This window comes from Oryx dammah, unplaced genomic scaffold, assembly GCF_014754425.2.
Source record: "Oryx dammah isolate SB20612 unplaced genomic scaffold, SCBI_Odam_1.1 HiC_scaffold_1, whole genome shotgun sequence".
NCBI lineage: Eukaryota > Metazoa > Chordata > Mammalia > Artiodactyla > Bovidae > Oryx > Oryx dammah.
Window position 1 is genome coordinate 11335589 of NW_024070185.1, and position 13835 is coordinate 11349423.

The 13835-nt window shown below is 40.6% G+C and overlaps 1 protein-coding gene across 1 annotated transcript in view; it reads left to right on the forward strand.

The window, feature by feature from the left end:
* Positions 1-7269: 7269 nt before the first annotated feature.
* Positions 7270-13835, forward strand: part of DDX58 (DExD/H-box helicase 58) — a 46802-nt gene continuing 40236 nt past the window's right edge. Inside the window, exons 1-2 of the mRNA XM_040237173.1 lie at positions 7270-7488; positions 13669-13803. Of these exons, the coding sequence (XP_040093107.1) occupies positions 7383-7488; positions 13669-13803 (241 nt within the window). The 5' untranslated portion in view covers positions 7270-7382. The remainder of the gene's footprint in view (positions 7489-13668; positions 13804-13835) is intronic.

Here is a 13835-nt window from a genome sequence, read left to right on the forward strand (position 1 = left end):
TTACCCCTTGTCCTTGAAGTTCCAGCTACCAGTGCTTTTCACTTTTGCTTGTTGACCTGTTTCTGTTTTCTGTGCCCCTGCACGAAATCCACTGCCCCAGCTTTTTATGAACAGTTGATTCCTTCTCATTCTTAAAGATCCAGCTGAATGAAATGTGGCCTATTCAGAAGAATACACCCTTACCATTGTATTAAAAGTTTTTTTCCCAATGTCCATTATTTTCTGACTCATGACTTTACTTGCATTCTTTGCATTACTTCACATTGGTCAATTTCTTATTTATGCTTTTCCACCTGAGGGGGACTTTTGTCACTTATCCCGACATACCCAGTTCTTTTCACAATACTCCGCAAACGTGCTGGTTAAAGTTAATGCCCAGGTGAGCTAGCAGTTCTGCCGAATCCTTTCTTCTCATCGTTCTGTGATGCTTTCCTTCTTCCGCTTCTTCTCTGACCTCTCAAATGACTCAGTCTATGGAACTTCAGTTCTTTCCGATTCAACACTGTAATTGTTGATTAATTAATTCATTGTTATTCAAAGCTCTGCAGCATAAAAGGAGGCATGTCTTTCTTTTTTTAAGGAATTCTGATTTTTCTTCCTCAGTTAAAAATTTAAATTCCATTAGTGGCAGAATAGCTTGTATGAGAAAACAGTGATAAAAATGGACAAAATATAAAGAAGAAGTACTTGGAGGCACTGAAAAAAAAGCAGGAACTAGAGGGAAGTAGAATACTGAATGACAGGAACTGTACTGCATGAGAACTGCATTTATTTGACTTTTCTTCTGAGCGTTCCCACTAGTCCATCTGTCAGTTTGAACACAAGCAGAGAGTCACTGAATTCAATGACAAGCCGTCATTGAATTAGAAGCTGAACCCTGGGGCTGCCACAGTGATGATACTGAGGGGGAAATTTCGGAAAGGAAACAGGCACCCCTAGAATTTGTGTATAACGTTCACTCAAATCCTTCCATGAAGGGAAGAATTCAAGGGCCCAGGTAAGCAACAGCTGGGAGGCTGGAAAAGCTTAACAAGATAGCTGGAAAGGGAAGGCAGAATTTGGAGTCTGAGTTTCACCAACTTGGAAAGGCAGTGGAAACATGTAGAGCTTTTTACTGAAACCCCTCAGGGCCACACCTTAACAGAAAAGACTATATCCCAAATAAGGGAATCACCTTGCATAAAGGCAAACCTTTAACAGATGTGTGAAACCCACCAGAACTGTGAAACAAGGCCTCTATAATTTCAAAATTAATAGCTGGTAAGTTAGTATATTAGACAAAAAGCAACACCCCCCAAAGTAAAATAACAGAATCCAGAGATTCTACAGCATATCTGTGATGTCCAGGGTAAAATAAAAGATTATTAAATGTGTGAGGGAATTCATAGTCAAGAGAAAAAGGTTACAAAACCATAGTGTGGCACCTCCCTGTGGTCCAGTTGTTAAGACTCAGTGCTTCCCATGCATGTGTGCAGGTCTGACCCATGGCCAAGGAACTAAGATCCCGCATGCTGTGTAGCATAGCCAAAAAAGTAAAAAGAAAGAAAAAACCCAACCACATACTGTGAGATAATCCACATGGTGGAATTAAGCAAAGACTCTAAAGATAAAATTAGAAATATATACATGAACTTAAAAGGCAGCTATAGTGATGAACATAGAGTTTCTCAGCTGAGAAACTGAAAGAAGAAAAAAACAGGGGAAATCTTAGAACTCTTCAAAACAATATTAAAAATGATAAATTCACTGGAAGCCTAAACAACATATTGGAGGAACCAGAAGAAATGACATCAGATGGAAAAAAAACATTATCTACAAATGGGAATGACTAACACTAGAAATTGTAAATGGGAAAATAGAAAAGAAAATAATTATTTTATTTAAAAGACAACTGACTTTTTACAATAAAGCTCATAGCATTGTATTATGTGGTTTATAATATATAAAAAAGTAAAAATTAGGACAATAGCAAAATGATGGGCTGGGTGGTTGCAAGGATCTTATATTTTTACTTGATGTGGTATAATATTATCAGTAGACTGATATCAGTTAAAGATGCACATTGTAATCAATAGAGCAACCACTATATATGGTTGCTTATACATACATATATATATATATATATATACACACACATATATATATATATATATATATATATACATACACATACACACACAGGGACAAAACTAAAAAGAAAACAATTTATAGCTAACAAAATCAGATGCAACAGCAAAATTGCAGTTTAAAACCCATAAAATGACTAAATATAAATAGATTTAATGTTCCAATTAAAAGGCAGAGATTGTCAGACTGGATAAAAAAGGAACACCTAACTATAAACTGTATCCTAAAGGTACACTCTACATATTAACAGAAGTTGAAAATAATAGGATGGAAAATGATATACCATGCAAACAGTAAGCATAAGAAATCTGTAATAACACATGAAGTAGACTTTGATATAACAAGTATCAATACAGACAAAAAGATTCATAAAGACATAATTTATCAGGAAAACAACAACCCTAAATGTGTACACATCTAATAACAGAGCTACAAAATTTATGAAGTAAAAACTGATAGAGCAAAAGGGACACATGGACAAACCAGCAATCATAACTGGAGATTTTAACACCCCTTTCAGTACTTGACACAGCAAGTAAAAACTATGAATAGTAAAGACAGGAGACCTGAACCACACTCACAAACCAACCTGACGTAATTGAAATTTATCAAATCTGATACTCAAGAACTATAGAATACACATTCTTCTTAAGTATATCTGAAAGGTATATCAAGATAGTCTATATGCTTGGTCATAAAGCAAATTCCAATACATTTCAAAAGACTGAAATCCTACAACATATGCTTTTGGATCACAACAGTTTAAAATCAGAAGTCAATGACATCAAGCTATTTGGGAAATTCCCAATATTTGGAAAATAAACAGCATACTTCTAGTTAACTCATAGGTTAAAGAAGAAATCACAGGGATATTAGAAACTTTCAAATGGAATGATGTTGAAAACAAAATCTATCAGACTGATGGGATTTAAAAACTTCTCAGCTGAGGAAAGGAAAATTTATAGCCTTAAATGTCTTTCATTAGGAAAGAAAAATGTATAAAATTGTGATTTAAACTTCTAACTTACCAAACTAGTGAAAGAAGAGCAAATTAAACCCAGTGGCTGTAGGAGAAAATAATGATTAGAGCAGAAATCAATGAAACAGAAAACAGGATAACAATGAAGCTATCAAAGCCAAAGTTGGTTTTTGAAAAAACAGAGTTGGTAAATTCCTGGCAAGACTGATTTTTAATTGATGTATATTTGAGTCACAATGTGGTAATTTCTGCTATACAGCAAAGTGATTCAGTTATACATATATATATTCTTTTTAACATTCCTTTCTATTATCGTTTATTACAGGATACTGAATATAGTTCCCAGTGCTATACAGTAGGACCTTGCTGTTTATTCATCATATATATAATAGTTTGCATCTGCTACCCCCAAACTCTCCGTTCATTTCTCCGCCACCCCACTCCTTCTTGGCAACCACAAGTCTTTGTTCTCTATGTCTGTGAATCTGTTTCTGTTTTGTAGATAAGTCATTTGTGTCATATTTTAGATTCTACAAGACTGATTTTTTTAAGGTAAAAAGATAATAATATCATGAATAGGTTTATACCAACAAATTTAATGATTTAGAGGAAATGGCCAAATTCCTTAATAAGCCCAACTTAACCACAACTGATTTGACGTGAGGTAAAAAATTAGGGCTTCCCAGGTGGCTCAGTGGTAAAGAATCCGCCTGCCAATGCAGGAGATGAGTGTTCAATCCCTGGGTCTGGAAGATCCCTTGGAGAAGAAAATGGCAATCCACTATAGTATTCTTGCCTGGAAAATCCCATAGACAGAAGACCCTGGTGGACTTCAGTCCATGGGGTCGCAAAAGAGTCAGACACAACTTAACAACTAAACAACAACAACAAAAAATTAGAATGGCCTTATATCCAGTAAAGAAATCGAACTGTTATGAAGAATCTTCATGTATCAATTTGGAGGGGTGTGGTGGGGTGGGATGGGGTGGGAGATGGGAGAGAGGTTCAAAAGGGAGGGAATATATGTGTACCTATGGGTGATTCGTGTTAAGGTTTAACAGAAAACAACAAAATTCTGTAAAGTAATTATCCTTCAATGAAAAATAATAATAATAAAAGAATCTTCAAACAAAACTCCAATCCCAAGTGGCTTCACTGGTGTATTCTGTTAAATATTTAAGGAAGGAACAATACCTGTCTTACACAAACTTTTGTTTTATAAGGTCAGCATAATCCTAACATTACAAGAAAATGTACAACCATAGATACAAATGTATGACCATAGATACAAAATACTAGCAAACTGAATCCAGAAATATATTTTTTAAAGGGTGCTACTTCATGATCAAATGTGATTTATCCTGAGAGTTCTAGGTTGATTTAATATTAAAAAAATTAATAAATGAAATTCAGTATATTTGAAATTCAATATATGATCACCTCAACAGATATTAAAAAGTTGAGAAATTTGACACCTATGCATGATTAAAAAAAAAATAACTCTGAGCAAAGCAGAAATGAAGAAAACATCAATCTGATAAAGGGCATCTAGGGAAAATCCAATAGCCAACCTGATTACTGAGTCCAAGCTTGTACCACTCACTGTATGACTGGCCAGTAAATTCAGAGACAAGTTGCTGGGGCAGGGAATAATGACTTTGTTTGGAAAGCCAACAGACCAAGAAGATGGTGAACTAGTGTCCTAAGGAACCATCTTTCAAACGTTAAAACGGAGCCTTCTTTTATATTGTGACTTCCCCGGTGGCTCAGATGGTAAAGGATCTGCCTCCAATGCAGGAGACCCGGGTTTGATCCCTGGGTCAGGAAGATCCCCTGGAGAAGGAAATGGCAACCCACTCCAGTACTCTTGCCTGGAAAATCCCATGGACAGAGGAGCATGGTAGGACACAATTGAGCAACTTCACTTCACTTCTTTTATAGTAAAAGGGGAAGGGGTGTGGCTGGTTGTTGCAAACTTCTTGGCATTGGAATCCTTTGTTCTTACTGCTGTTGACCTAGGTCTGGCATGATGTTCCTACAAACCTCCGACAAGACAAATATTATGCTCTGCTTTCAAATTTTTATCTCTGTGAATGGAAAGGTGTTAACACCTCTAAAGATCGGAGTCTTGAGAATGGACTATCCTGTAAATTTCAGGCTCAAGGCAGCATTCTTTTGAGTTTGAGGAGCCCTTGGTACAGAGTCAGTGTGACTAAGCACAGGCAACAGACCACACAAGTTAGAGCTAAAGGAATGGATTCAGTATGGAGACAGGTTTGTTCTCTGTTACAGAGTTTGTAGTTAAAGTATTGTTTTCCTGCTTAGATTAGTAATAAGGTAAGGGTGTCAACTCACTAGTTTATTCAGCTTTCTTTTGAAGCCACAGGAGGTGCCATATGGGAAAGAAGCAAAATAAAAGGCATAAAGATTGGAAAAGAAATAAAACCCTGTATTCCCAAATGACATACTGTTTACATAGAAATTTTTAAGAACTCTACAGAATAGTAACTCTCTAGAGCTAATAAGTGAATTAGTGAATTGCATAATACAAGTCAATTAGTAAATTCTATATACCAGCAACGAAAAGTTTGAAAATGACACTTTAGAAACAATTCAATTTACAGAAGCCTCAAAGAATGTAAAATAGTTAAGAATAAATTTAATAGATATGTAGAAGATCTGTACTTGTGAAACTATAAAATAATGCTGAGGGCAGTTAAAGACCCAGATAAATGAAAACTTACGTTCATGGATTTGAAGGCTCAATACTGTTAAAAATGTCATTTCTCCTCAAGTTCATCTGTAGGTTTGATGTAGTTCTGATCAAAATCCCAATATGCTGTTTTAAAAATAGGAGTTGGCAAACAATATTTCATGAAAGTGAAAGTCACTCACAGATGTCTGACTCTTTGTGACCCTACGGATTGCAGCCCGTGAGGCTCCTCTGTCCATGAGATTCTCCAGGCAAGAAAATTTCATATCAACATCCAAAGATCCCAGAACAGTCAATGTACTTTTTTTTTCTTTCGTATTTTTAAATTTTTTGGCTGTATCAGGCCTCAGTTGCAGCACGCAGGATCTTTAGTTGCAGCATGTGGGATCTAGTTCCCCACAAGGGATCACACCAAGGCCATCTGCCCTGGGAGCAAGAGTTTTAGCCACTGGACCACCAGGTAAGTCCCAATATAGTCTTCACAAAGAGACATAAAGCAGTATCAACAAACATAAAGCAGTATCAACAAACAGATAAGTGGAACAGAATAAAGTTAGAAATAGTGCACAGTCAGTTGATTTTTTGACAAAGGTGCCAAGCCTATTCAAAGGGAAAAGTTTTCAAGGAAATAGTTTGTGTGAAACAAGTATGGAAAAAGTGAAAGCTTGACCTCTACCTCCTCCCACAACAAAATTAATTTGAGATAACCTAAAGATAAAAGCTGAAAACAAAGACCCTAAAAGAAAACACAGAATATCTTTAGTAGGCAAAGATTCACCAAAGAGGACACAAAAGGCAGTAAACAACCAAAAAATTGGTAAATTAGGTTTCACCAAAATAAATTTATGCCCAAAAGACACCTTAAAGAGAATGACATAAGTCACAGACTGGGAGAGGGTATTTGGACTACATATATTTGACAACAGCGCACTATTTCATACCAGGCAAAAGCCCAAACCAAACCAAACAAGCAAGCAACAAACTGACCAGCGCGTGTATTTCCTGGGCTTGCATCCCCTGAAGCTCTCTCACACTCCAGGTGGGGAAGGCACCAAGAGATGGCCACTTGGGAAAACAGGTGACAGTGTCCTGTAAAGTTAAGACACTAGACCACAGGACCCAGACAACCTGGGCAAAGTGGTTACACCCGCATACATCTCCCCAAACTCATGGAATTATAAATTAACATCTATGCATTTTATCGTATCTCAGCTTTACGGCCCTAAAAGCAAAACAGAAAGTAAGATGAAGTGAACACCAAAGAGCAACTCGCAGGGGTCCCCTTGGGTCCCTCGGGATCCGCGAGCTGGCTAGGAAACGAAACCGAAACCCCGCGGGGGACCCGCGGTTGATCACGGAGCCTGGGGGCCCCCGGCCCCTAGTTTCAGTTTCGATTTTCCCCCCGCAGCCCGGCTTCCCCTGCAGCTCCGCCTCCACGAGGACTGCTCACCTCGGCAAATTTCTCGCGCCTCACAGCTGTGTTTTCGCGGAGCGGAGCAGAGCGCAGCGGCGCCGAGCAGAGCGCAGGCGAGGCCGGGGCTCGCGGGGAGCAGAGTCGCCGGCATGACGGCCGAGCAGCGGCGGAATTTGCACGCCTTCCGCGGCTATGTCAGGAAGATCCTGGACCCTACCTACATCCTGAGCTACATGACCCCCTGGTTTAGGGACGGTGAGTGGTTCCCGCCTGCCCCTTGGTGCAAGAAAACAGTTCAGGATTTCTTTCTTATTCCACCCCTCAACCCCCATCCCGGTCTTTCAGTCAATACAGTTAACGCCGGGTTTGTGGCGAGATCTTCGCAATATTTTAGACTGGGGATTGTCAAGAGTTTGAGAAGCCCTTGGAAGCCCACATGGGGAAACTGAGTCCCAGCGAAGTGAAATGACTTGCTTAGAGCTGTACATTTGTTAAGACTTAAAGCTGGGGAAGCATGTCGCTGTCTGTTTCATTTATTTGTGCTAATAGTTGTGTCCGTCTGCTTGTTGGTTTTTGCGCTGACATCAGAGATTCAGAATAAGATACAAGCCCTTCCTTAAAATACTTTAAAGTCCAAGGGGTTGGTGGAGACAGGCGAGGACTGAAGTACACAAATAGTAAGAAAGTGCTGTACTCCGGGAGAAGTTGAGACTCACTCTGCCAGATCTGGATCTTACCAGCCAATGACTGGAAACTTTCATAAATTTGATTTTTATTTTATATTGGGTATAGTTGATTTACAATGTTGCATTAGTTTCATGTACAGCAAAGTGATTCAGTGATACCTATACCATTCTTTTTCAGATTCTTTTCTCATATAGATTATCACAGAATATTGAGCAGAGTTCTAGGTGCTATACAGTAGGTGCTCCATAGATTACCTGTTTTGTCTATAGCAGTGTGCCCACTCCAATGTTCTTGCCTGGGGAATCCCAGGGACGGGGGAGCCTCGTGGGCTGCCGTCTGTGGGGTCGCACAGGGTTGGACACAACTGAAGCGACTTAGCAGCAGCAGCAGAAGTGTGTGTATGTTAATCCGAGACTCTTAATTTATCTCTCTCCCCCACCTTTCCCCTTTGGTAACCATAAGTTTGTTTTTGTAGTCTGTGAGTCTGTTTCTGTTTTGTAAATAAGTTCATTTGTATCATTTTTAAGATTCCACATATAAGTGATATGATACGATATTTGTCTTTCTCTGTCTGAGTTCACTTAGTATGATAATCTCTAGGTACATCCATGTTGCTGCAAATGGCATTATGTCATTCTTTTTTTTATGGCTGAGTAATATTCCATTGCATATATGTACCATATCTTTTTTATCCATTCCTCTGTCATTGGACATCTAGGTTGCTTCCATGTCTTGGCTACTGTAAGTAGTGCTGCAATAAATACTGGGGTGCATGCATCTTTTCAAATTATGAGATGAGCAGGATTCACTGGAGGGAATGGCTTTAGGCTTCAATTCAGGTGTTTCCCCATAGCATATGAGTCCCATGATGATGGATAATGGCCATTTTACAGATTTGTATTGAGGTACTTTGTGCCAGAGGTGAGCAGAGCCTTGGGGAGAAGAGAAGGGAGGGGCTGCCTGGAAAGAGTTGAGGTGAAAGAGGGAGTCTGCTCCAAACGCCTACATAACTTTCCTGATGTGAGGCAGGTTTTTAAAACTATTAAAGCAGACAGGTAACTTGAGTGCCAATTGCTATGTACAACCAAAGCACAGGTTGTAGAGTGAGGAGTGAAAGAATGCCACCAACACAAAAGATTCCCACTTAGTAGCTATGCTTAGAGAGAAGTAACAAAGTAACATCCTACTGACCACAGAGTAGTTGGGGCCCTTGAAGAATGTAAGCCGTGCAAGACATCTGTGTCTTCTAGAAATCCTCCAAAGAGTGGAACACTAACAATGATGTGAATCCCATTCTTTCATGTACTGTGTATTGACTTAATAACCAGCAACTCAGCAGTTAAGCTGTGTCAGGCATTAGGCTAGCACTGGCTAGCATTAACACATACTACTACACATATTAGTTAATAGGAAGCATCCTTTCAGGAAATGAAGGATCGATAGGAATGGTTCTGCCCTGAGATTAGAGTGCATGTGTGAAGTCAGGTAACTGAACATAATAAAGTGTGATGAGTGCATTGATGGAAAACCATAGTATGCTTATGGGAGTGCCCAGGTGGGAATTTTTAAAATATATATTAACTTTAATTTATAGTTATAATACAGCACAATAAAAATACCGAAACTTTCTGTGGAGTATGTATCTCCCTGAATAAACCTTAAAAAAAAAAAAAGACAATAAACTCCTCATAAAACAAACAAAAAACCCCACAAGGTAAGTTTAAAAAGTGAGCTTGAGTAGCTCAGTGGTAAAGAATTGCCTGCCAGCCCAGGAGACATGGATTCAATCCCTGATCCGGGAAGATCCCACGTGCTGCGGAGCAGCTAAGCCCGTATGCCGCAACTGTTGAGCCTGTGCCCTAGAGCCCGGGAGCCGCAGCTACTGAGCCGCCTGCTGCGCCTGCTGAGGCCTGCATGCCCAGAGTGTGCTCCACAGCAAAAGAAGCCTCCACACAACTAAACAGGAGCCTCATCTCTCTGCAACTAGAGAGCCGCCCACGTGGCAGTGAGGACCCAGTGCGGCCAGAAATAAATAATTTTTTAAAAGCAAGCTTAAAAATACTGTGTATAATATTATCTTATTTTTGAATGTTAATGATACCGTAGAGTTCTCGAGTCCAGCCCCATAGGCAGCTGTTTGCATATAGTTGGTTGACATCTTTCCTGTTCATTCCTTTGTATCATCACATAAACTCTGCTTTTCCACCCACTTTTTCTGTTTCTGTTACACTGATTAAATTCTCTATACCTCCCCCGCCTTGTTTTCTCAGCTCTTTTGGTTAAATCCTAACCCCAGGCTTCAGAATGTGACCTTAAGACCCAGCAATCTTGTGCCTAGCTGTATATGTACTTAAGAGAAATGAATATTTATATCCACACAAAATCTTGTACTGTTCATAAAAGACAAAATGTAGAAACCTAAATGCCCATTAACTGATGAATAGATAGACAAAACTGGTGTATCCATACAATGGAATATTATTCAGCAAGGAAAAGGATTAAATATGATACATGATTACAATATGGATGAACTTGAAAACATTATGCTCCGTGAAAGAACCCAGCCTTGAGGACCACCTACTCTATGATCCCGTTCATATGAAATGTCCAAAACAGGCAAATCCATAGTTACCATGGGGGAAATGGGGAATGACTGCTAATGGGTATAAGATTTCTTTCTACAGTAATGAAAAGGCAGTAAAATTATATAGCGGTGATGGATTTACAGCTATAAAGGCCATTGGATTTTATACTTTAAAAGGGTTTGTTTCATTGTTGCAGAGACCTTGGCAGAAAAGGGAGGCGTTCCTTCCTGTCTTCTTACATTCATTCAGCAGACCTTTGTTAAGTGTGCCTTGAGTACTAGGTCTTCTAAACTCTGAGAATACAGAGAGGTTAACCTGCCAGACAATTGGAATTACTCCCTTAGAATTTACATCCCACTGGCAAAAGGACTTCCCTGGTGGCTCAGACAGCAGAGTGTCTGCTCAATGCAGGAGACCTGGGTTCAGTCCCTGGGTCGGGAAGATCCTCTGGAGAAGGCGATGGCAACCCACTCCAGTGCTCTTGCCTGCAAAATCCCATGGATGGAGGAGTGTGGTAGGCTACAGTCCATGGGGTCACAAAGAGTCGGACATGACTGAGCAACTGACTTCGCTTTGCTTCGACAGTGGGGAAAATTATCAAATGTCAGGTCATACGAAGGTAACTTTGGCTATCAGCCCAGACGTGGAGTTACTGTGCAAAATCAGTAAGACCACCAGCTGGTTGGTGGATAGTTGTCTGTTACCTGGCCTCACTGTGTTTTCTTTAGCTCCTTTTGCTTTTTCTTTTCTACCATATTTCCTACCATCTATTGACCTGAAATAAATAGACTGCCAGATATTTCTCCAGCAAAGACAGACTTTTTCAGGATTAGCAGAGAACTGCAATCTGGGATCTGCAATCATGGCAGCCCCATGCAGGTCCCTGCAGGGCAAAGGAAGAACACTGTTACAGAGGAGAAAAGGAGTCTGGGAGGGGCTGTAGTAAACAGTCATTGGCTTTTCCTTGGCTCACTCCTTGCCAGGAAAGAAGTCTGACTTCTTCCTCTTGGGCTCTGCTATGGGCACAGATGCATTGGAGAAGGAAATGGCAACCCACTCCAGTGTTCTTGCCTGGAGAATCCCAGGGACGGGGGAGCCTGGTGGGCTGCCATCTATGGGGTCGCACAGAGTCAGACACAACTGAAGTGACTTAGCAGCAGCAGCTCACAAAAATAAACGCAGTAGCAGTATGGGCACAGGGCATGAGAGCGCCCCCTTCTGGTCTCCTGACTCTTGTGATTTCTGTTTACTAATTTTTTTTACACGTCTTAACAAAAGCCTGGAAATAGGACCATAAAAGGACCTCTGTTTATTCTAACTCTGGTTGCTGTTCAGTTCAGTTCAGTCACTCAGTCGTGTCTGACTGTTTGCAGCCCCATGGACTGCAGCATGCCAGACCACCCTGTACAACACCAACTCCTGGAGCTTACTCAAACTCATGTCCATCGAGTTGGTGATGCCATCCAACCATCTCATCCTCTGTCATCCCCTTCTCCTCCTGCCTTCAATCTTTCCCAGAATCAGGGTCTTTCAAATGAGTCAGTTCTTCGAATTAGGTGGCCAAAGTATTGGAGTTTCAGCTTCAGCATCAGTCCTTCCAATGATTTCCTTTAAGATTGACTGGTTGGATCTCCTTGCAGTCCAAGGGACTCTCAAGAGTCTTCTCCAACACCACAGTTCAAAAGCATGAATTCTTTGGTGCTCAGCTTTCTTTATAGTCCAACTCGCACATTCATACATGACTACTGGAAAAACCATAGCTTTGTCTAGATGAACCTTTTTGGCAAAGTAATGTCTCTGCTTTTTAATATGCTGTCTAGGTTGGTCATAACTTTTCTTCCAAGAAGCAAGTGTCTTAATTTCACGATTGCAATCACCATCTGCGGTGATTTTGGAGCCCCCCAAAATAAAGTCTGTCACTGTTTCCCCATCTATTTGCCTTGAAGTGATGGGACCAGATGCCATGATCTTCGTTTTCTGGATGTTGAGCTTTAAGCCAACTTTTTCACTCTGCTCTTTCACTTTCATCAAGAGGCTTTTTAGTTCCTCTTCAGTTTCTGCCATATGAGTGATGTCATCTGCATATCTGAGGTTATTGATATTTTTCCCGGCAATCTTGATTCCAGCTTGTGCTTCATCCAGCCCAGCATTTCTCATGATGTACTCTGCATATAAGTTAAATAAGCAGGGTGACAATATACAGCCTTCACATGCTCCTTTCCCGATTTGGAACCAGTCTGTTGTTCCATGTCCAGTTCTAACTGTTGCTTCCTGACCTGCATATAGGTTTCTGAAGAGGCAGGTCAGGTGGTCTGGTATTCCCATCTCTTTCAGAATTTTCCACAGTTTGTTGTGATCCACACAGTCAGAAGTTTTGGCATAGTCAATAAAGCAGAAATAGGTGTTTTTCTGGAACTCCCTTGCTTTTTTTCTGTGATCCAACGGGTGTTGGTAGTTTGATCTCTGGCTCCTCTTCCTTTTCTAAATCCAGCTTGAACATCTGGAAGTTCACAGTTCCCATACTGTTGAAGCCTGACTTGGAGAATTTTGAGTATTACTTTACTAGCATGTGATATGAGTGCCATTTTGTGGTAGTTTGAACATTCTTTGGCATTGCCTTTCTTAGGGATTGGAATGAAAACTGACCTTTTCCAGTCCTATAGCCACTGCTGGGTTCTCCAAATTGGCTGGTTGCTGTGTCCACTGTAATTGTCACTGATGACAGGAGTGGTCCTATCCTCACACCCTTTTAGTCCTGCGATTAATTCAGACTTTTGAACAAGAATCTTTCAAATGTTAGAAGAAACCATTGTTTTTCTACCTAACCTGGTGCTACCATGACTTCTCACTTGTTATGGGGAGACTCTTGCAGGCATCTTTAAGAGACTCCTTTTCTTAAGGACTGCCCTCCAGCATGCGTCCAGACTTCCACAACAGACTAGGAGAAGTTTCCAGAGAGGCTGGGGGTAGGGGTGGGGGGTAGTGAAGAATGGGTATGATTGACGAGGAAGGAGAACTTGCTGCTTTCCTGCAGGTCCTTCCATTGCTGTGAATCCCCAGCCCCGTTTGAGAAGATCTGACAACCCTTCCAATGATTAGTGGTTTTACCTCTGATGATTAGCGGTTCTGAAGTTTGATGAGTCCCTCTTGCTTCTGTTTGTAGATGTGGTGCAGCATATTCAGGCCGAGAAAAACAACAAGGGGCCCATGGAGGCTGCCTCCCTTTTCCTCCAGGTCCTATTGGAGCTCCAGGAGGAAGGCTGGTTCCGTGGCTTTTTGGATGCCCTTCACCAAGCAGGTTAGTTCATTCTTTTTACTCACAAATCAGAG